The 24598-nt window shown below is 35.3% G+C and overlaps 4 protein-coding genes across 7 annotated transcripts; 1 reads left to right on the top strand and 3 right to left on the bottom strand.

Annotated features, from left to right (window-relative positions):
* Positions 1–2282: 2282 nt before the first annotated feature.
* Positions 2283–4793, bottom strand: LOC120269428 (laccase-3-like). Its single transcript, XM_039276761.1, is given in 8 exon segments — positions 2283–2855; positions 2857–3414; positions 3511–3662; positions 3744–3872; positions 4016–4260; positions 4383–4480; positions 4482–4535; positions 4635–4793. Coding segments are annotated over 8 exon segments (1695 nt in total). The 5' UTR covers positions 4725–4793; the 3' UTR covers positions 2283–2486.
* Positions 4794–6794: 2001 nt separating this feature from the next.
* LOC120269318 (probably inactive leucine-rich repeat receptor-like protein kinase IMK2) lies at positions 6795–9546 on the bottom strand. The gene is given in 3 exon segments (XM_039276652.1): positions 6795–7564; positions 7648–8557; positions 8559–9546. Coding segments are annotated over 3 exon segments (2280 nt in total). The 5' UTR covers positions 9333–9546; the 3' UTR covers positions 6795–6968.
* Positions 9547–15619: 6073 nt separating this feature from the next.
* Positions 15620–17716, top strand: LOC120269090 (cation/H(+) antiporter 15-like). The gene has a single exon (XM_039276377.1). It carries the CDS (start codon positions 15620–15622, stop codon positions 17714–17716), a length of 2097 nt encoding a protein of 698 aa, XP_039132311.1.
* On the bottom strand, positions 17267–23902 carry LOC120269069 (protein DETOXIFICATION 44, chloroplastic). 4 transcript variants are annotated; one of them, XM_039276359.1, is made up of 18 exons: positions 23552–23902; positions 23382–23491; positions 23007–23165; positions 22729–22913; positions 22212–22347; positions 21862–21958; positions 21646–21746; positions 20036–20199; positions 19751–19822; positions 19495–19611; positions 19329–19424; positions 19111–19232; positions 18461–19033; positions 18272–18355; positions 18082–18151; positions 17934–18015; positions 17471–17851; positions 17267–17365 (listed from the first exon to the last, which is right to left on the bottom strand). In XM_039276359.1, exons 1-13 carry the CDS (start codon positions 23818–23820, stop codon positions 18964–18966), a joined length of 1698 nt encoding a protein of 565 aa, XP_039132293.1. In that variant the 5' UTR covers positions 23821–23902; the 3' UTR covers positions 17267–17365; positions 17471–17851; positions 17934–18015; positions 18082–18151; positions 18272–18355; positions 18461–18963. The 4 variants fall into 4 exon arrangements, with proteins under 4 accessions (XP_039132293.1, XP_039132294.1, XP_039132291.1 ...); XM_039276360.1 differs by having other exon boundaries at positions 17934–18151; positions 18461–18476; positions 18569–19033; XM_039276357.1 differs by having other exon boundaries at positions 17934–18151.
* Positions 23903–24598: the final 696 nt, after the last annotated feature.

Raw genomic sequence — 24598 nt, 5'->3', positions numbered from 1 at the left:
TACAATTAACATCAAAATAAATACCATAACTTTTATTTTAAAAAAATTATTTTTTAATCAATATCAACATAAAAATTAGCAATGAAATCAAAGATGCTAATCTTTTAAAACCATGATTTAATATTGACCAAAATGCAATGAATGAAACACAATGAATCTAGTCTAAACATAGTTTTGTGAAAAGTGCACCTAATTTGGAGGACATGACCCTTGTAAATTGAACATTTTAGATTTCTTTCATTCATAAACGTAACCGGAAACCGGAACAGCATAGCAACATTGGACGGTGAGACAGTACGGAGCTAGGATAGAGACCGGAATAACCGGTATATGGCAGGAAGCTTCGTTACACGAGGGTGGATCTTTTGTTAGTATATATTGAGCACCGACCAAACGCGGTGTCCGAGGAGACTCGTTTGTCATATTCCGGTTGTATCCAACGGTGATGATGACTTTGGGTCCCACAGAACCAAGGAATCTTGACCGTTGGCTTGACTTTGGTTGTCTTTTGTTAGGTCTTATCTGACGGTGAGCACGAGGCGGGCCCACCGACGCGGAGGGATCTAGAACGTTGGATTAGTGGGTGGATTGCAGGCTGGCAGGGTGGAATAGGACAAGGGCATGGGTGGAAATAGAATATTTTTTTAATTTTCTTTTTATATTATTGATTTGTGTGAGTGTAATGTGTTCAATGTGTAGATTGTTTGTTTACATTGTTGTTATGGGATAATCCATATGTACCTTTTACTTATTTATTTACAAATTCAATGGTTTATATGTAACATGAAGGGTAATTTGGGGATTTTAATTATATATATATATATATATATACATATCTTTTTTGGTATTATTGGTTTGTGTGAGTGTAGTGTGTAATTCACGTGTACATTGTTTGTTTGCATTGTTGTTATGGGATAACTCATGTGGACAATTTACTTATTTTATTTACAAATTCAATGGATTATATGTAACATGAAGGGTAATTTGGGTATAAAAAATATTGTGGAAATTATATATTTTTTTCTTACAAAAATTATATATTGAATGATATTTACCACTTTTGTAATTCTTTGTCCATTAGAGATTAATCCCTGCTTAATTATATCACTATAAAAAAATTCTGTAGTTATATATAATTTTTACTAAAGAAATTCTATAATTATCAGAATAAATTAGGTGTTTCTTTCAAATTGTTAAATTACTAAATTTTCAAACTTTGGATTTATATAAATAAAAAAAAATAACATTAAACTTGCAAACCAAATTATTAAAATTCTTAGATGAATTTTTTTTTTAATTAAAGTGGATAAATCACTAGATCAAATATTTTCACTTAACATCTCATGATTTATTTAATCATACGTAACTATTATTTTCATAAGAATTTTATATTAATTTGATACAATCAATCACTAATCATCCTTTATAATTGATAATGACATTTGACCAATTAATTAGCTCGAAATCAATGGTTATAATCAAATACATATATAATTATAGTTAGATTACTTATTAATAACATATTATAGCATAACTTATATATATATATATATATTGACAAATGAGGTATGCTTTGTGGGTCAAGGATGTACAGACATATGGGTAGGGAAATGTACATACCAACTCTCTCTCCTAGTCTCTTTTACCTAGTGTCACTGGGTGTGGGCTACAAATTCAATCCCACAATCAAAAATTTATTACTATTACTATAATCGGTAAGATTTGAATTTAAAACATTTGAAAGTTTCACACTTATCTTTGGAAATAGTACCAATACCGCAATAGCTCAAATCATAATATGAGAAAAATGCAAGACCATCAAAATTAGTTACTTCTTGAAAGGTAAGGATTGAGAGCATATAAATATCTATCAATTGCTTTTTAGTGGGAACATTAATGAAAGACTTTGTATTGTTCTTGAATTATAATATTCATGTGCAACGGTACAGTTGTTGCCAATGATGAGGAGTACTGCCTCACCTTCTAATTGACATTTGATACTCACAAACATTATTGCAATATTGAAGACTTAGTTTTGTGGACTTCAAAATAGCTTTCATACATAAAAAGTTATAATTTTAATTAAAATACAACAAGAGAAACATCTGCAATTTGACCCATTCACATAGTTGTGAATATTAAACAAAATTTGGTGTTTACTTTGAGTTCATTTATGTTTTCAAATTCTCTCTACCTAAACCCACACTACTAATTTGACACCATTAATGTTTCCAATCACCTTGTTTGATCGATCATGCATGTCTTTTGAAAGAAGACAAAGATGCTTATAATAAGATAAATATGTTTCATTGATTAAATCAATGGTAGTAAACAATATAATGACAAATATCCAAAGACATACAAATTAAGACAACAAAAATATTATCATGACTTCTAAGTTCAACAATCAAAACCAATGGACTCAAATGCAAATGTAAAAATCTCATACTATAATCCATGCATGCATGCATGCATGCATGATATATCTAGCATTCAGGAAGATCAGGAGGAGGAGCTTCTAAAGTCTCAAGTTCCCCAAAGCCATCTTCAACAAGAAACGCCATGGCAAGTCCCCAAGTAATGTGAACATCAAGATGACAATGCATGAGCCAAACACCGGGGTTATCGGCGACGAACCGAATCACAGCCCAACCATTCACCGGAACACCGACCGTGTTCCTCAACGGCGGGTCGACAAGATTAAACTTAGCAGTATCAGTTGCACTGTTGAAATTTCCGAACCCAGTTGCCATAATGTAGAAATCATATCCATGGAGATGTATAGGGTGGTTTTCCGCCGCAACAATGTTTGTGCCTTGGAGGACAATTTGGACAACAGAACCGTATTTGAGCTTTATATACTTTTGTTGATTTAATTGGTTGCCAAAGAGCCCTGCTAATGTTTGCTCCGGTGTAGTCAAATTGCACTGGTGGAGCTGCCGGAAAGTCGGCGGAGAAGACATTGGAGACACGGAGTTGGTGAGCTTGGAGAAGGGAAACAGTTGAGGGAAGTACAAAGGAGAAATTGTTCATGCTAGCTGCAAATATAGTGTTGTTAGGGCCACCACATCGACGACCAGAAGGGCACTCAAGAAGTCCTAAGCCGATGGTGAAGAACAAGTTTTCATTGACCGGAGATGGGATTTTCACAGGTGCAGGGCTTTTGATCCCGGCGCCGAAGGCAGTGGCTGAGTTAGTGTCATTGAATGCAGGGAGAGTGGGGAGAATTGGTTGTGACCCTGGTTGGCCTGAACAACATGTGTTCTTGTATTGGACTATCGCCGTCGTGGTGGTGTTGTCGAAGGGAAGACCTTGAGCACTAGAGTAAGCCCGGGCGGCGATGTAGTACCGTGCAGGTGGTTGATCGGTGTTTACAAGAACATCAGTTGTCTGACCGGGACCGAGCATTAGTACCTGCAGTCGAAAGGATTTCATGTTTAGATTTATTTAACGATTGAGTCTGTATCTGATAATTAATATCATTACTAGCTCATTGTAAATAATTATTACCGATGTCTTGAATGGTTTTGTATAAGATGCATCAGCGCCGACGACTGTCATTGTGTGGCCGGCGATAGACACAAATAGCTCAGTGTTGAGCCCGGAGTTAATAAAACGGAACAGATTTGTCTCTCCGGCAGTAACGGGAATCACCGTCGTCTCTGTGTTGTCATTTGCATTGTTAAAATACAAAAAATGTAAAATGTAATGCAGAGATAATTAAGGTAATATATGATATGGACCTTTGCTGGAGCATTTGTAGAGATCACCGGGTTGGCCATTGATGGTGAAGGCGTCGGAGATGTTGGGAGCTGCACCGGTTCTTGTGGCAGCATTGACTACATCAATAGGATTTGTGTCCCACCATTCGCCTATTCATCATTAAAACCGACAATTTTTTTATTAATTTTAATTATCATGATATCTAATGAATGAATGTGTTACTTCCACGCCTTGTCCTTTTAAAAATATAATAGAAAGAAAAAAAATTGGAGGGAAAGGGAGAGAAAGGGACCTAGAAGAATGGGGACTTCTCTTTTGGGTAGAGAAAAGGGATATGAAGAACCCTTTTTGGGGTGGATGATGAGAGCACCATAGACAGTGGCCCTTAGCCAAGAACTATGAGCATGCCACCATAATGTTCCTACTTGGCCTTGGATTGTAAAACGGTAAGTGTAGGCCCCACCCGGACGAATAGGACATTGAGTTATGAACTCTGGTCCATCTGCCCAACCAGTTCTCATCTGCCTCACACCATGCCTACCAAAAAAACCAAAACCATTAGTACAACCACTCTCACTCAAGTCAATGGTTTGAGTCCTTGCATTGCATGCATTTATGTTATGCATGGCCAACTTGTAGATAATTGTGTATGTACGTACCAATGAATGGTGACATTGTATCTAACTCGATTCACGACTCGAACGACAAGTGTGTCGCCGTCATTCACCTCCAATGTCGGTCCCGGGAACATTCCGTTTCACCGTGACTATGTTGTGTGCCTTGCACAGCCTCTTCACTGACTTCTCTTGCACCTGTAATATTCTCAATGTATCAGTGAATGTGATTTATCTAACTAACTACTTTTATATAAACTATAGAAAAATAGTAAAGGATGTATGTATATGACTTACAATAAATTCATGTTGGTGGACTTCTCCATTGATGGTGATGCAAAGGAGGGAGAGAAAGAGGAAGAAGCAAAGGAATGCTTGAGTTGCCATCTTTGTCTATGACTGTGTGGTAGTAGTAATGTGATGTGATGTGATGCAATGCAATGCAGAAGATAAAGGATGAGAGACTTATTTATAGGGAGAGTGAGAGAGAAGCCACAAGGGTTTTACATGGTTGTTTAGAGGTTGGCAGATTAGGTTTTGATTTCATAAAAAATAAAAAATAAAAAGAATTTGTACTAAGGTCAAGGTAAATGAGGCTATGAGTTCTCTGTTCAAACCTCTCTGAAAGGAGTGGTTGGCTTGTTTCACCCACTATAGCTCATAAGGATAGATTGAGAGGGGGGTGGTAGTGATTTCAATTCTCCAAATGCTTGTTTCACAAGTCTTCTAATTTTGATGGACTTGTAAGGACCAACCAACATGATTATTGCCTTTGCTTTTGTGATATATTTCAAATCATAGTGCTTTTGTCTATTGGTTCACTAACATTTTCAATTTTTTTCTTCTTTTTTATCTTTGCATGAATCCTTCAAACAACTTTCCACTTGGTCCCATGAAACACTTAGCCTTTTTGACAAAATAATGCCATGCATACTGTGGTCAAACTTCCCTTTCTTTTCCATGCATTCTTTCTTGGGATGGAAACTTAGGTATGAAGTTTGGTTAGAGTTGGTATATATTGTTTAGATTTCCCCCTTGCTCCACTGTAATTCAATTCTTATCAAAAATTTTTCTTAACCACGTGAATAATTACTTTGTTGTGATTCATTGACAAAGTTCAATGTTTTTTTTTTTAAATTATTGTTGTTATAAGCAAGAACAGAAAAGACTAGTAGTACTGAATTAGGTAGTTGGTGATCTGAATCTAAACACTACTCAGTCTTGTATTTTTGTTTTACTTTTTCTACTTTTCATTAATTCTCAAGAAACCAAAAACTATTCCTGCAAAACTAAACAAAGTTATGTATCCCATATGCTCAAAGATTAAGTGGACAATTAATATTATTAGCTTGACTTTGAAGGAAGTTGTTAACCAATAAAGAAGATTTTGCTGGTATGAAAAGATGTTTACAGTGTTATATATATCAGAGTTCAATTCAAGTATTGCAAAGATGCCGTGTTATTAATTCTCTCCTTATATACCAATCAAGAAAGTGATCACCACTTTAACAACTATCAGATGGTGACTCTGTGGCTAATTCTGAATAATAATTTATTTCATGGCTCTGATTTTGCTTTGCTGTTTTTTACATGCATGTATGACAGGCCACCAAATTGTTACCAGAATGGATGTCAGATTTCTGATTAAAGTTCATGTGTTTTTGTTCAGTAAAACTCTTAATTTGTCCCTTGATTTCTATTTATGATGTTTGGGAACAGTTTGACATTGACAGTCAGGACAAACTAGTTGTGTTTTATTTCAATGGGCAAAAGAAAAAATGATATTGTTGTACCTAACTGCCTCAGATTTCTTTGAGTTCTTGAACTTCGCTTTCAGTTCAGTTATATCTGATCTTGCATGAACACTGGAGAATTAGTTACCGATACGTTAACTGTGTGACTTTCAATTCAATTTAAATACATTAAGAGATTTTTTTGAAGTCAAGTCTTTGCAAATTAGTCATAATTTGCAACTGCAAATCGAAGTTGTTGGCTTAATCTTAGTACTGAAATTTCAGAAATCTTGCTCTTAGGCTTAATCATAGTACTGAAATTTTAGAAATCTTGCTCTTAGGCTTAATCATAGTACTAAAATTTCAGAAATCTTGCTCTGTTAAGTTTTCCCAAGAAACACGGCAGCAAAATAAATTTTTCGGATCGAGAAATGAATCGATCTGAAACATGACTTCATTTAAAATCGGAAGATTGAAACATACAAATTGACTTTAATTATGGTTTTTTTCCTGGTTATATATATCATGAATCCATTATATTCTACTTTAATCTTAAGTCAAATGTACTAATTCTCTAATCAGTAGGTAGACCAATCCTGGACAATAATTGAATATTATTTGAAAGAAAAAATTTCTTTGCAGTTAAGCAAATCAAATGAATTAAATCTCAAAGTACAAACTTAATTGAATGCATTAATCTCAACTATTCCTTCAAGAACACTTAATGAACAATCACAGAAAAAAATAATATAACTTCAAACTCGAAGAACATGTTATTATCAGTCTAACTAAAATTTAATCAAAACAATGGCTACATCTTAACTAGAAAACAATTGAAATTCACTTGTATCAACCAATGATTTGTTTACAAACAATACAAAGAAGAAGAATAACAAATCTAGTCATTACTTGTAGATTCTTGTTCAATTGCAACCAACTCAGGCCTGATCACCTCCAAACGTTGCAGAACTTGTGACATCTCCGGCCGGGCCTCTGGTGAGGGATCGACACAATGCAATGCCAAGTTCAAACAGCTAAGTAATTCATCACCAACATTCTCTCTGTTCAATTCGACATCGAATAACTCACTGATTCGGTCCTCACTCATGACCGAAGCAACCCATTGTGGCAAGTCTAGGCCATTTATCGTCTCCCCGGGCGGTTTACAGGTCAAGAGTTCAAGCATGATCACTCCGAAACTATAAACATCTGATTTTGGTTCGCCTTTTTTGAGCTTAGATAGCTCCGGTGCTCTGTAACCAAGCTCACTGACGGTCGTAACTATGGCACTAGAACTCACATTAGCATTCACAAGGTTAGATAAACCATAATCAGAGATCCTTGCATTGAAGTTCTCATCCAACAAAACATTACTGCTTGTTAACTGTCCATGAACCATGTCTAACTCATTGTGAAGATAATTCAATCCACGGGCAATTCCGATTGCTATGTTGATCCTTGTTCTCCAACCAACATGTTGATCAGGCCCTCGAGCTATAAAACAGTAATTCAAACTCAGAATAAAGTCATTAAGTATGATCATAAATCTTAACTAATAACATCTTCGAAATATTTACCATGAAGAAAAGCAGAAAGGCTGCCTTTAGGCATGAAGTCAAGTGCTAGTAGTTTCTCTCCTTTCGGTCCTAAGTAGTAAGCACGAAGAGCGACGAGATTTGGATGTCGAACTTTGCCTAATGTACTAACTTCTGTTTCAAATTCTTTCGTGTTCTTTACAATCCTCTCCCTTAATCTCTTCACTGCAACTTCATTGCCATCTTCCAAAGTAGCCTTGTAAACTGTTCCATAAGAGTTCTTCCCTATTATCTCTGCTGTTGCGCATAAAAGTTCATCGGCGGTGAACACTAAAGGCCCATCGAAGTGCACCAGTTTCCCTCCTGTGTCTTCCCCTGCTTCGGTTTCAGTTTTCGCTGAGGTTCTTGTCGTTTGAGCAGTAGCAGTACTCCTTTTCCTGGACAAACAAAAGAGAAGAAGACAGCAGAGAAGAAGAAGAAATCCAATGACAGCTCCTGATGCAATAAGAATTATATCTCTAGTACTCAATCTTCGCCGATGACCAGGTTTCACCGGAAAAGAAGGCGAAGGAGAAGAAGGACATGGAGCTGAAGTAGGATAACCACAAAGTTGAATGTTTCCTCTGAATGAACTTGCATTGAATTTTTGAGCAAGAACCAGAGGAACAGAACCAGAGAGATTGTTATCAGATACATTGAATGAAGTGAGTTTTGTTAGAAGATTAAATGACTCAGGAATCACTCCAATGAATTTGTTTTCAGACAAATCAAGCAGTGATAATTTACTAAGGTTCCCTAAAGTTTCTGGTATTTCTCCTCTGAATCTATTGCTCTTCAGTGAAAGAACAGAGAGCTTCTTAAGTCCATCAATGGATTCAGGGATGGCATTATCAATCATGTTTCTCCCAAGATTCAAGAAGACTAAAGATGAAAGATTGCAGAGAGAAATGGGGCAATGTTCCACCAATGGAGTTAGAAGAGAAGTCCAATGTTCGAAGAACCGAAAGGTTACCGAGTTCTTCAGGTATGTTTCCAGAGAACAAATTATCATTGAGAAACACTTCTTTAAGCATGCTCAAATTGCCAAATGATTTAGGAATGCTTCCAGAGAGTTTATTGTGATCAAGATAAACAAAATTTAGAGATGTAGAAAGAGTGAGAGCAACTGGGATAGTACCAGAGAGCTTGTTGTTGCTAAGATTAAGCCTGTAAAGACTAGTAGAGTTCAAAGTAGAAGGAATTTCACCAGTGAGCGAGTTGTGACTCAAGTCTAGATTGACAAGCATCCGGCATTGCCCGAGAGACGCCGGTATTTGGCCGGAAAACCGATTTTTGAATAGATAAAGGCCTCGAAGACGAGGAAGAGAGCCCAAAGCAGAAGGAATAAGTCCAGTGATGGAGTTATCATGCAGACTAAGCTTCCTTAAAGCAGTGAGTTGCCGAATACTCTCCGAGAGGCTACCGGCCAATTGTTTCCCCGGGAGTTGGATAGCAATGACTCTACCAAGCACACACTTGATGCCAATCCAACCACCAGAACAGGCATTGTTTCTAGTGCCATTCCAAGTGTTCAAAACTCCTCTAGTATCAATGAGTGTGGCTTTGAATGCTTGCAAGCCTTGGTAATCAGCTTTAGACAAAACTAGTTCATTGTAAGCTCTGGTTGAGGTTGTGCTAGAGATGAAGAGAAACAAAGATAAGTAGAGAAGGAGAATGGATTCATCCATAAGAATTGTGGAAACTAAGGAGAGTGAATGAATGAATGAATGAATGATGTGATGAAAAAGAGGTGAGAAGTGAGTAGGAAATGGTGAAGTTTTTGTTTGATATTAACGGCTAGTTTTGATTATTAAGAAGAGAGAAGAAGAAGAAGAAGGGCAACGTTGGAGGTGTTGAAAAACAGAGGAAAAAACAAGAGCAAGAGTGCTCTGTTCTTCTTGTTCTTCTCTCTATCTCTAGCTCTAGCTCTGTTTCACTTGCTACATTTAACGGCTATTTTCCTTTGGGTCCCACACACTGGTCACTTCCACTTCACTTTCACGAGGGAACTTGACTTCCGGGTCGTAAGTGAGCTGATTGGATAATTTTGTTTGTTTGTTTATTTATTTATTTATTTGATTAATGTGAGTATGTGTGTGTCTATATTTGTTGGAGATTATTGGATGACCCAATTTGTTGCTTTTTTTTTAATGTTTAAATGAAAATTTTTTTTTCTAAAAGCAATAAGTGCTATGTATATCAAGGTAATTAGCACACTTTTACCCGGTGACACAAGGTTTGATCAGCAAGACAACCCTAATAATCGAAGACATGTTATCACCATCACATCTCGCAATACTTGAACTTGAGACAATTTAGATTGAAAAAGTAGATAAACCACATTCATTAAAAAAGGCCAACCCAGTATCGACAATTTAGATTTAACTCAAAATTTTTTAAATGTCTTACACTCGTTTTTTTTGTTATTGGACCAAAGACTATAAGCTTATGAATCTGTTGGTTAAAAGATATTTTGGTCTTTGTAATTATTTATTTTTATCATTAGATATATATAGACAAATAATTATTATGATCTTCAATACTATTTTCATATAGTTTTATTCATAAAATTTTTTTATTTGAAATAATTACTTGGACTGGAATTTGACAATTTGTGTTGCGTAAATTTAAAAAAAAAATCTCACAATGTTTGATTTCACATGTTTTTAATCTTTAAATTTAAATAACAGTGTTTATTAATAAGTTTTATAAGAAATATAATTACAACATTTTATTAATATTTAATCAATCATATAACTTAATATTCAAATTTATATAAAATACAGGTAGAGTAGCCGTGCAAATATAGTTTACAGAGAAAAATATTACTAAAAATTAGTTGAAGTATCAAAATAAATATATATTATTTTTACTTTAACTTTGATTTATATATATATATATATATATATGATTTATCATTTAGGGTCGTCTCTAAATTTAAAATTTATGACGTCCATAATAGTCATTGGATTACTATCCAACAAATGTGATGTATTTATAAACATTACAAAACACTATTACATAGTGTTGCATAATAATGATATACAATGTCTATATAAATATTATCAATTGGATATGTTTATATTTTTATAATAATGATATACAATGTCTATATAAATATTATCAGTTGGATATGTTTATATTTTTAGTGAACAATTATCTAGGTAAGTAAGCTAATGACTTAACCCCATATATAAACATATAGAAAGTAATGCATGCCTGGAAGTGATGGCAAGTGTGTTGCATGTTGTGGATGACTAGTTTGACTAACTAAATTCCGTAATGAAGAAGGCATTATCATCATGCATTTGAGTTAGTTATAGTGGGAATTTTAATTATTTTCATTGCATTCAAACATCCTCATTAGCACTAGCATAAAGTTCTTATCTAAGTGGGATTCCCCTTTAAAGTTTAAAACTATTTTTTTCTCATCTAATAATTCTTTTATTATTTAAAACACATGCCTAATTCAATATCTACACTAAAATGATTTGGTGTTAATAAGTATTTAAAGCACTTTAAGTAAAGTTGTTAAAAAGATATATAAAAGACATACATTAATATATATGGTACTTAAAAATTTATATTTAATGATATAGTGTTTGATGACTTTTAAATAGGTTATATATATACGAGATAATAGAACTTTAGGTTAAATGATTTAATCAAAAGGAAAATAATAATAAAAATAATAGTGGCTGAGTTTAGAGCAATAACTAATGATTCTTAAATAACACACAAGAAGCATAATCATTATCACAGTGACTTTGTAACCTGGGACCCAAAACCCAATTGTGATTGATTTCTTTAATAAAAAGAAAGCATGGTGAGACTTAACATCATAAAATATATTTTTTAAATAACAGAATGTATATTATTACTTTTCAAGGGAAAAAAATAATTTGGTATTTTTGAATATGAAAATGAATATACCTTTATCAAAATAAGAATTACTCTTCCCAAGTAGTTATGTCATTATTATTAGTATTATTATTTATAAAATAATATGAAAATAAATAAGTTTATTTTATGAATATATTATTATAGTAATTTAATTATTTCAATTAATTATTTAAGACCCATAGAAACACTGTGTAGATTAAGAAAAAGATTTTCTAAATATTGGATATTTGTTGCTAAATCGCCCTTTATTTAAAAGAAAATAAAGTGTGCATAGGTCTGAAGTTAATATCTCAACATATCTATACTTTTATCTTAAGTGGGTCTTTTTTTCTTCTCATTAACTTATTCATTTGATTTCGTTTTATTCTCTATGAATATCCGTTGCACATAAAATATGAAAATAAACAAAATGAATAAATAAATAATTATATATATATATACAAAAATTTAGGAATGCATTTTGATTTCAAATGAAAGTCCAAAATAATGATTGAATTTATATTTACTCCCTTTGTTTTGTTTTATCTGTCATGGTTAATCGAATCTCACATATCAAAAAATTTAGTTATTTAACAAAATTTTATAAAAATTTAGTTATCTTTCAAAAATTATCTCTAATTTATATTTTCACACTTTTATCTCATATTTAATTTTAAAAAGAGAATTGAATAGAACGTTAAGAGTAATTTTGAAAAAAAAACATAATAAATACTTTTTAATGTTAGAAAATACTCCCTCCATTCCTTTTTATCTGTCACAAATTTATTTTATTTTTTATTTTTTTATATCAAGAAATATTTATTATTATTTTTTCAAAATTACCCTTAACACTCTATTCAATTTTTTTTTATTAAAATTAAATATAAGAGAAAAATGTAAAGATATATATTAAGGATAATTTAAAAAAAATAACTAATTTTTTTATAAAAATTTGTAAAATAACTCAATTTCATTAGGAACTGGGGATTAACGGATAAGAAAAACATTGATTTGTGGCGGACAAAAGGAAACGGAAGAGTATCGGCTACAATTTATTAAAACAAAATATAATAATATTAAATAGTAAAATAATAAATGTTACATTATAATTTAACTGTTGTCAATAAATATCTATAATGAACGGTGCATCTGGGGACGTGCCGAGATAGACATATCTTCATGTTATGTATATTAAAAAAGAGGCTGAAAGCATCTTGCAAGGACTAGTGTGAGCATAAACATAAAACAAAAGCTTACAAAGACATCAAACAAATTGAGGACAGAATATCAACAGTTGAGCAGAACCCTCGTGAACGCTCACTTTTTTTACTTTTCCGTGATCTTTTGAGCATATATAAATAAATAAATAAAAAGATTTTTATTTTATTTGCCATGTGTGAGAAAAACAAAATTATGTTTAATATTATCGGTGATTCATTATTCACTTCATTTAAAAAAATTACTTACCCTTCCGGGTTTTTTTTTTATAATTTGCTTACCATTTCTTGCCAAATTTTGATATTGTAATTTAGGATAAAATAAATTTTGTACTCATTTATTTTAATATAAAATTTCTTTAGTGATGCATATCAATCAATATTATTATATACATAATTAATTCTAATAATTAAATTATTCTGGTATTATTAATATATATTTATATATATATAAATTATATACATTGTAAAAAAAATTAAATTGATTAATAATACTTCAAAAATGAGAATAGTTTATTATTTTCGTGATAGTGATAAATAAATAAATATTTATAGTACATAAAATCTATCGATAAATATATTAATTATGTACCATCTTTACAACATGAGACTATGAGAGATATTTTATTTCTCATCCATGAAAAAGTTGATTATTTCGACTTCTTTCCAACTCAATAGTTGAAGATTCATTATTTATCCATATTTAATTATCGATATCTATACATACATGTGAAAGAGTTCATAAAATTTTTTAAACCAATTGAGAATAATTAATATTGATCATATCCTCAAATAAAAAAAAACAAAATTTTTTTTTTTTTTATCACAATGCATGATTAAAAATTCTTAATATATCAGTGGAGCTTAATATATTTTGAGGTATTTTTTTTCCCACAATAATTTTCAAGTTTTGATGCAACCTGAATGAAGGCATAATTCCGCATTCATATAATAATAATAATAATAATAATAATAATAATAATAATAATAATGGAAATTTCGTTCTTTAAAATATGCGACATGAGTGCCACAAGCTAAAAAGACAATGAAGATTTGGAATTAGTGTTTCACATGCAAGGTCAATTCAGTACCAACTTGGTATATCATAAAATAAAAAGCACCATCTTTTGCTATATATGTCTTGTCTTATTTATCATAATAATAATTACAATATGTCATGTCTGCAAATTATAGAGATGGATTATGTATTTTTGGTTTATATATTTCATCATATTTTTATTTTTATTTTTCATGTATTTATAGAATATTTATTAATGATCGTTATGTTCATGTGTGTGTATATAAATTTGAGAAATATAAATGAGCCATGAATTCGAACCATAGAGCTTTATACAAATGAAATAAAAAATATTTATAAAAATGTTGTGATAAATATATTAAGAATACAATGATGAAAATGAATAATACCTAACATGAAGATGAATAATACATACATACATGCGTATATAATGGTGCAATTTCTTAAAACAATATAAACATGAAACGAAGTTAAGTGTCATTTGGATTTTTAGTAATTATATTGCAGTTGCGCATTTGTTAGTCAAGCCCTTATTAAACAAGACTCTCAACACATTATTGAAGTAGGTGACAAAGAGTTAAACCATTGGCTTTATTGATTAAACCACTACCAAAGTACTCATTTTTTAACCTGGCTCTATTATAAAAAACGAGAGTGATTTATTTAAGAGGTCTCAATTCAAATTTTACTGGATAAAAATGATGATAATGAGTCTTAGGTCATGCGTATGGATTTGCAACTTAAACCTTATATCACCGTCAAATAAGAACGTGTAGGCATTTTCAATCTGTATGCACATTCTTCATGTGAATAGCATTTGTCATTTTTATAAAAATAAAATAAAATAAACCATTAATAAACCCTATCCAACTCTATTAATTTGATCATATCACTGGATCAACTCGGTTTAATTTTCAGTTTTTATTATAAATAAATATATACCTTCACTTTTATTGTCTCATTGTCATGGCCTTCCAGCTTCATTTTGGATGTGGAATTTTAAATTTGTGTCCATTGCTACATGTCTTTGAAGTTTTTAATTTTATTACTTTTAAATAATTAATGTTATAATTTTATTATTTTTTTATAATAATAATAATAATAATAATAATAATAATAATAATAATAATAATAATAATTTGTCCAATAAATAGATAGCTTACAAAAAATCAGAGAGAAAGATGATAGCGGCCAACGAAGGGTGAGGATCCTTCCACGTGTAAACATCAACCATGAACACGTACGCTGTTCGAAACCCCACAGCGGATCACCCAGAAAGCATCCACTAACCTCCCCACAGAATCCTCCTCGCCAAACCTATGAACCGACGGTCAAGAGACACCACGTCAACGGATCGTAACACCTCCCAGGTACGTTTACCACCCAAGCTTTTGTTCCTAATCCACTAATCCATTATCTATCTCTCTCTGTGTGTGTGTGTGTATGTGTTCTCTTCCGGTCTTCACCCACCATCAGGCATCACCTTCATCTCGGTCCAACAATGGCGAACGAGAGCGTTATCTGCATCACCACAGGAGTCACAGGCCTCAACGGCCCGGCAAGCTTGTTCGTCCAACGTAACCCTCTTGACTCCCCATTGTCTCGTCTCACCTTGCAAGTCACCCTCATGTTCACCCTTTCCAGAATGGTCCACTTCCTTCTCCGTCCCTTTAAACAACCCAGGATCATCTCTGAAATCATTGTAAGTCATCTTACATTTATTTCTCATATTTATATTTATATAGAAAAAGTGGATGTGGACGTAACGTAGAAATCAATCATGCATGATGCATGCATGCAGAGTGGGATACTGGTAGGACCATCGGTGTTGAGCAGGATGGGCTGGTTCAAGGACCTTTTTTTCCCGGACAAGGAGAAGCCGGTGGTTGAGGTGATGTCCAGGTTTGGGATCATGTTCGCTGCCTTCTTAATTGGGTTGAAAATGGACCCAGGCTTGCTGAAGAGGTCTGGGAGGAAGGCTGTGGTCATTGGCTTGTCAAGCATAATTGTTCCTTTTGTTTCTATAGCATTGACCTCTGGCCTTATCTTGATGGCTAAGGACAAAGAGGAGAAGTTTGTGTATGTTGTCTCCATTTGTTCTGTGAATTCCTTCACGTCTTTTGCCAATATTGTGCCCAGCTTAGCAGAGCTGAAGCTGCTCAACTCGGAGATCGGTCGGGTGGCGATGTCGGCTTCGATGACCAACGACATCATTGCGAATGTAGGGATGATCATATATACAATCAGGAATGCAGGGAAAACGAATGAATTGTATTCATTCTATGCGTTGATGGCAATCACAGTGTATGTGTTCTTCATAGCTGGAGTCATAAGACCGTTGGCCATCTGGGTTATAGAACGGACGCCGCCGGGGAAGCCGGTGGATGAAGGGTACATCTTCTTGTTCCTTGTCATTGTTTTGGTTACGGCATTTGTTGGAAATATGATTGGAGGCAATACGTTTCACATCTCGTTGATCCTCGGGTTGGTGATACCGGACGGACCGCCGCTGGGAGCGGCCTTGACAGAGAAGATTGAGGCCTTCATTCATGGAATCTTGGTGCCGCTTTACTTCGCAAGAAGCGGAATGCGGACCAATATCGACTCCGTTACAAACAGTAATGACTGGAGATTTTTGCAGCTCATCAACTTCATGGGGTGGCTGGGAAAGGTAACAGGGACTTTGATACCAGCCCTCTACTATAAGTTCCCCTTCAGTGACGCACTGTCTCTCAGCCTCTTCATCAACTCCAAAGGGATAGTTGAAATCATCAGCTATAACTTCATGTATTTAAATGGGATTATATCCCAACAGGCTTTCACTGTGATGATCTTATCAGCTGTGGCAGTGACCGGGCTGTCCACGCCGATGGCCGCATCAATCTACAAGCCATTCCGACGATACACCGTGTACAAACGCCGCACAGTGCAGCACAGCAAGCCTGATTCGGAGCTCCGTGTGGTTGCATGCGTGCATGACCAAGCTCACGTCCCCACGGCCATTAGTTTGCTCGAGGCCATTTACGTGTCCGAGGAGACACCTCTTTCTATCCACGCGCTTCACCTGGTTGAGCTCGTCGGCCGTGCAGCACCACTGCTCATCCCGCATAAGCTCTCCCGGTCAGACTCCATGGCACACCACATCAGCCGATCTGAACGCATCATCAACGCGTTTCTCTTGCATGAAAAACGCCACCAAGGGCATGTCCACGTCCACCCTTTCACCACCATTGCACCTTATGTATCCATGCATGATGAGGTCTGCCACCTCGCGCTCGAGAAGCGCACTTCGCTCATCCTTCTGCCATTTCATAAGAAGCGTATGATTGGAGGTAGTATCCAGGTGAATAGCCGGCTGCGCGCGGCAAACCACAAGGTGTTGCTACATGCGCCGTGCTCAGTTGGGATCATTATTGACACAGTCACAATTGACACTGGAGTAAACACCATTTGTGCAACGCCAGGCAAGTTTGAGTACAGCATTGCATTGTTTTACTTTGGCGGAGAGGATGATAGGGAGAGCTTGTCGATTGCTGGGCGAATGGTGGCAAATCCTGGAGTCAGTCTTGATGTTACACGGTTCCTGCCAAGCAGAAGCATTAGAGAAAATCCAATGGAGAGGAAGCTTGATAACAGGCTGCTGGAACAATTCAGACATGAGACTATTGGTATGGAAAGGGTGGCGTACCGTGAGCAGCTGGTGCAGGACATGGAGGAGATCGTCGGAGTGCTAAGAGAGTATGCTGATGCGGACTATGACTTGGTGATCGTTGGGATGAGACACAGAGTGAACTCTGTGGTGACTGAGGGTGGTCTTATGGATTGGAGTGATTGCCCGGAGCTCGGAGTTGTTGGGGACTTTCTTGGCATCACCGGACTTTGGTGGCAAGTTTACAATCCTTGTAGTGAAGCAGCAGGACCAATCAGACGCTGAGTCATTCATTCCTGATGTTGATGAAGCCATGCATGAGCAAGATCCCTTGTCGCCACCACCACCTGCCGCGGTGGGTGGACCTGGACAGGTGTTGATGTCTATGGATAGACATGTAGAGCATTCATAATTCATTATCTAGCATAGCACCAATTGTATATGTTACGTTAGAGGATTTCATATACATATATTTGCTTGTATGATGATTCATAATTCATACCTTTTACTTCAGTTTCATAGTTCTGCATCAACCACCACCAAAAGAAGCTCAAATTATAGAGTATACCTTTCTGGCCCTGCTCCTGCTCCAATTTACAGCTGCAATAACAAGAATATAGATTGTGTGACAAAGAATGTAAGAAATTTACCTGAGCATGTGGGCGTTGAACCTTTATCATAATGCCAGGGCCATAAACAGAACAGCTGCATTGCCTTGGCCTGCATGAGATGAAAAAAACAAAGACTTAAATGCAATAACAACAGAAGCAACCTCCAAAAGCCAGTCTTCATTCAAGTCAAAAGAACGCTCAGACAGGAAAGATCAAAGAATGGGCTTACAAGAAACAATCGGCAAAGGGCTGGCTGTTAGTATTTCAACCGCAAGTATCAGGAGCTGCTTCCTTAACTTTCCTTTAACTTCGCCTGCATATGATTCAAAAGAAGAAAACACCTACAGCAATGAATAAAGCATACCAACAAACATTGAGTTGCAGGAATTGGATGTTATAAGTTTGATAAAATAACAACCTAAGCACTCCACTGGCTGTGCTCATTCGAGTCAAAAAGAACGTTATGAATGTAACAATTAATAGACAAATAGTAGTTAACATCAGGTGCCTAGTAAATAATATTTACATTAATGATATAAGGAAAAAATGTCCTCTTGTACTGCTTGATGAAGTTAGCTTGGGAAGCAATATATCCAACTGCACAATAAGGACCACTGTCTCAGCACAAGTCTGCACCAATCTATAGATGATTATCAACAGACACGTGGTAGGTTCATGAGCATTTCTCCTTATGAATCTGACTTTGCTTATCCATGATAATGATAACAGTTGCATCTGTGGGCACTTGCTTGTCATTCATTGAACAGAGAATCTTTTACTTTCTGCCCCATACTGTACATTTCCAATATTTACTTCCTTTCTACCATAAACCAATTGATTCACCTGAGCGTCAGATGTACTGTACTAACAAATCTTAGTCCCAAACTATCCTCCCAGCAATATATTTTTAATTGGGCTATCTTATTTTTCCATCAAGCCGACCTCTGTCTCAGACCAGACCATCTTCCATGGTCCCCCTTTGGTTCCTAACCTGGGAAATTTATGTTTATTAGTTCATGCAAGTCTGAAAACAAACATTTGTTCTCAAAATCCAGCTTGTTTTCTTACCTCCAAAATCCAGCACCTGCTCGCAAACTCATGAAAAGAATGAGTCCTGTCCACAATCCACCAAGACCAAAATATGGAACAGCAGTCAGAAAGAAAAGTGAAGCAATGAGTCCCACCAAAACCTGCCAGGGACATCCCCATTAATATTACTTCATACATAAAACATAATGGACAAAATGGAGACGCAAACCAAACATGATGAAAGCAGAAGTGTGCACCATAGAGTAGGCTGCATATGCAAAATCTGATACGCCATAATAAAGCCCATCAAACACAAATGCAAGGGCATTGACAGGTTGAGAAAAACTGACAAACTGCACATGCTCAAATTATTAGTTACTGAAGTCTCATTTCTAACAAGATACCTCAGATATGAATTCTTACCCAGACTCCAGATCGAGCAATGTCCAGGACAGCTGAATCTGTGGTGAATACCTCAGAAAAGGCACAAAACCCAAAGAACAAGAAAGTAGCCAATGCAATTCCAGTTACCGCACCAACCTGGGAGGGACAAAACTTATATTAGAATGCAGATGACACAAAAAAAGTAAAGCAAAAAAGAAGGATTCTTGATCTCCTTTATACATGGGTGATTAAAACTATTTGAGCAATCGAATGTCTGGTCGAATCACATATTAACCTGTAAAACTCTGAATATTACAAGGCGAGCTTGCTTGTAATTTCCTCTAGCAAACTCACGAGCAAGTAGAGCCTGAGAAAAAGAAAATGCCCAGCAAGCATGTCATTAACAAAAAGGATAATAAGGACTTTAAGTATGATAACATGCAAAAGAATACACATCACATACAATAAAGCACAATGAAGCAATCTATTAATAGCACCAGTAATTTCATATTGTGCTTTGACAACAAGAAGTATAAGTAGCAAAAAATTGATAGTAGCAGAATGTCACGGAATAGTAAACCTGGCCGGCAAGCGCTATAGCATCATTGAGGAGGGATACTGCCAACCAAACTTGCAAGCAAATTTGGTGACCAGCCATTGGAACAGGACCTTCTCTCGCTGCCATAGATGTTGAAATTGTCATAGTTAAAAGCGCAGCAATGGTTCTGCCAATTAAAAGACCACCTGCACGATTGAGAGCTTGAAATCTGATATAGAGTAAAACTAGACAATTTATGCCAAATAGATACTAGCAAACATAGAATGGCATAGATGCACATCATTAATATCAATCGTTCACATGATGGATTTGTAGCAGATGAATCAGGGGATGTAGACTAGATTTTAGGACAGCAGTTCCTTGAACTTTCCCAAGAAACACAATTTCTAGGATCCAGCATGATAAATTCTCCTAAACCTTTCTTATTTGTAACTCCACTACACACACACACGGACACACACACACAAAATAAAAATAAAAATAAAAAATAAAAGATCTTCAACTTGCAGTACTAATGTCATCCCTGTGTGAACAGCAAGGAAGATGATGCAAAATGTCCTAAGAATATACATTACAACTGCCCTTTTAATCTCAAAATTAGTATCACTCCCAAGCAGATGTTCTTGTACACCTTACAAGGTCACCGCCAATTTTTTTCCTCACAGAGACTCCTAAATATGTGAACAGAAACTTCAATGATCATGCTGTGCTGCCACTGCCACCAACGTAGAAAAAGCGATATGCATTGTCTGATGAAGCTTCTCCAGGTCTAGCCAAAACTAAGACTTCTATCAAAGCCTACACCAACCCTCCAGATTTTGCTCTAACTTCTACCATCACTTTCATCCTAACTATACCTTCTAAATTCTCAGATAGGATACTCAAATAGTCATTTCCTGACCAGCTGAACATGAAGGCAGAGATCATTGGATGTGGTAAAGCAAGATAAAGAGCACATCAACTAATTAAGGGGTTTCTCAGCATATATATAGGCATACTGCAGCAAAATCTAATAGTAATATATACACTCTTCAACTGTTTTTATCAAAATACATATCCAAGCAAACAAAAGTTTCTTGCACATATATATCAGTACTAAGCTTGCCTTTAGCTGCAGTCTAACAAGTCATGGAAAAGAGAAAAGTCACAGTTTCGTCTTTATAATTATCACATTTACCACATAATAAGATAGTGTAGAAGTCATTTAATGGCTTTGGTAATAGTTGGAGGAAAACAAAAGCCAAAATAAATAAATAAATAAATAAATAAATAAATAAATAAAACACAATAACCCCTATATTGGTGAGAGCAAATACTTTAAATACAGAAAATCATTGCTTGTCCTGTGTTCAAGTATATACAAGATATAGATTGATCAAACTCTCCAGCCTAGTTTCTTCTTTGCATAAGTAATTATGAAAGGGATATAGATTGATCAAAGAACCAACATTTACCAAGTAAAGAAAATAACTCAGACCATCCACACAAGTCAACTAATAGAATAGCCCATCAGTGATTACAAGCTACACCATGTCCACCTCCAATTCATTACATGAACAGGAAGAATTCACAAGTAAAGCCTTTGAGTATTTGACCATTTAAATGCTATCAAACTTATTACTAACACCAACCTGATTTTAGGTAACGAACAATCCTGGTTTCAATAATATTTGGAGGAATGAGGATCACTTTCGTATTTAGCTTCCAAAGGAGGACAGAGGCAATCAAATACCTAATAGGCACGCAGCATTGAAATAAGTCTTTAGGCATAAAGAAAGCCAGAGAACAGAAAAACCATGCTCATGAAAGAAATATGAAAACCCCAATCAAATACAGGTAAAACATACTCAGAAATCACAGTAGCTATTGCAGCACCTTCTACACCAAGACCAAGAAGAAGTATCAAAATGACATCCAGTATCACATTCAGCAAGTTGCCAGCACCTGACATTCGAGAAAAAGGTAAATGATGCATGCCCATGGCATCAGCAATTGCCCAAACAGTATACATGCATGCGGATATCTTTACATACATGCAAACATTACTCATAACAAAAATTTATTGCCAAAGGCTAGCTAGCAAAACAGGCATTCAATACGATCTCATGCATATAAGGGTATACACAAGTACCATCACAACATCAACATGTGACAAGAAGATGAAACTCAACACCTTTTAAGATCCTGAGCTCCATACCTACAGCATACAATGGTGTCTTTGTATCCATGAATCCGCGAAATGTGCCTTGAGCTGCAAGTGCTACTACTATTGCTGGAGCACCATATGCCCTTAGGCTAAGAAATTTCTCAGCTGGCACACGCATAGGTGAATCCTGTATAAATCATAATGTTTGTCTTCATCAGAAGATATCCTAACAAAAAAGAATAAGAAGTAATAAGAAATGGAATTTAAAGAAAAAAACTAAATGACAATCATAAAACAGATAACAAGATATATTAAATAAATGCCTTCATTTTCATAAAAATTATGGACATGTATCATCCATAGTCTATCACAGTTACCTGGCAATAAAGTGCTTGAAAACAAAAAAAAACTAGGTAAATTATAAATAAAGGTCTAGTAAACATAGCTGCTTAGAAGCGAAGAACCATCTCGGAGATATAAAAAATTGGGCAATTCCTTAAAGGATGATCATAAAAGAAAACTTGTATAGGTTAAATTATTCATACACAATCAGCTAAGTTTGACGTACAACAGGTATACCCATGAAATTCATAAGAAGCCCAGAGCACAAGGCCAGTGCTATTGCTTCTGCAATTCCAATACCAGCAGCCAATGCTATAGACGTTGATACAGCTGGAAGGTACTTCTTGCTTTCTACATCGCCACCCCCCAGAAATTTTTGCCACCCAGTTTCAGAAATTAAACTTTCATCCCCTGCCAACATAAAAACCTAAACCATGGATCCACAAAACATTAGAATGGAAGTAATGTCGCAGCGTACTTGAGGCATCAGAGTACCAGACATACTTCTAGCTACTTCCGAAGAATTGTTTTTCATGCCAACATCCAAAGCCTGCTCCTCCGCAACAAATGACGTTGTGATGTTAAGCAAAGGGATGTTAAACAATTTGGACACCAAGTTGAAAATCGAAACTGAAACACCAACACCCGCCAACTCAACAGACCCTGTCAAATGCAACAGTACCAATATCCATCTCAAATTTTGGTTCTCTAAATGAACTACCTTTCACAAGAATCACAACCAACGCATCTCTACTCACACTTCACCTTCACAAATTAAACATCCATCCATTTTTCAAGCATTTGCTCAATATTATCGTTGATGCTTGAATAGAAAAATAAAATATTACATGAATGAATTGGTACAGTAATTACACATACCCAAATGGCCTACAAATGCAGTATCAACCAGAGAAGCAATTGGATCAGCAGCAAGAGCAAGAACAGCAGGCAACGCGATATTGAGAATCTCCAAGCCAATGCCATCAGCCCTGCGAGTCCACACAATAAAAAACCAATAAAGAAAACGGTAAACAGAGAGCACTCAATACCTAATTTCATCGAGAACGCGATTGAGCGGACGGAGAAAGGAGAATCCGGCAGGATCACGGTGGAGAGGAGAGGATTTGGGAGGATCCAGATCATCCGGAGAGGAGCTTCGTTGCTCTGAAGAGGAGGACCTCGGGGACGTGCGGATTGGAGCTAATTTCCTTCTGAGAAGGGGGGAAAGGGGGGTTGAAGGGCGTGGCGAGGAGTGGCGATGAAGGAGGACAGGAGGATGGACGGTGAGGAATCCGGCGGCGGCGGCGGTGGCGGCCATGGAGATGGGGATTGGGAGCTCGAGGTCGAGGATGGTTGAAGGTGTGAAGCCAAAATCCCAAGAGCTATCGGAAAGCGGGATATTTTTGGCGCAATGTAAACGAAGTTAGTTTTTTTATTTTTTATGTGTTTACATTCTAAACCCTGAAAATAGTGAAATTATTTTTCACATCCTTTCACTTTACAAATATTGCCTGTCACTGTTTTTTTTTTTTTAAATGGATAAAATTGAGTTTTTGATTTTTTTTATTTAAATAAAATCTCTTTTTATATGCATATTATAAGATTAAATATTGAATGTGAAATATTTATCTTTTATTTATAATAACATTATCATAATTACTTCTTTAAATGTAATGTTTATATAAAATTGTGATTTATATAAATATTATATTATTAAAAGATAAAAAAAAAACATTTCTTTGAGGGAATAAAAGCCATTTCTCTTATTGAAAAAGCTTAAATTTGAGAGCTTGTTGACAATCATCAAACATAACTTTCAATTTTTTATATTATATTTCTATTGTTGGTGCATATTTTTTTAGTCAAACAGAGATTTAACTAAAGATATATGATCAATAGAACATTCATAAGGAGATGATTTTTGTCGATTATAATTTTCTAGGCACTCAATTATCTCTATTACCGCTTATTCTATCCTTCTTCTCCGTTCTCGGAAGAGTTACTTAACTAATATTTTGTATTTGTGCCGACTTTGTATTCATTCACTTCTCATCATGTTTGTACCCTGTATATACTTTTACCTTTAGAGACTTGTT

This window comes from Dioscorea cayenensis, chromosome 9 (assembly GCF_009730915.1).
Source record: "Dioscorea cayenensis subsp. rotundata cultivar TDr96_F1 chromosome 9, TDr96_F1_v2_PseudoChromosome.rev07_lg8_w22 25.fasta, whole genome shotgun sequence".
Taxonomy (NCBI): domain Eukaryota; kingdom Viridiplantae; phylum Streptophyta; class Magnoliopsida; order Dioscoreales; family Dioscoreaceae; genus Dioscorea; species Dioscorea cayenensis.
This window is presented reverse-complemented; position numbering and strand designations above follow the sequence as displayed.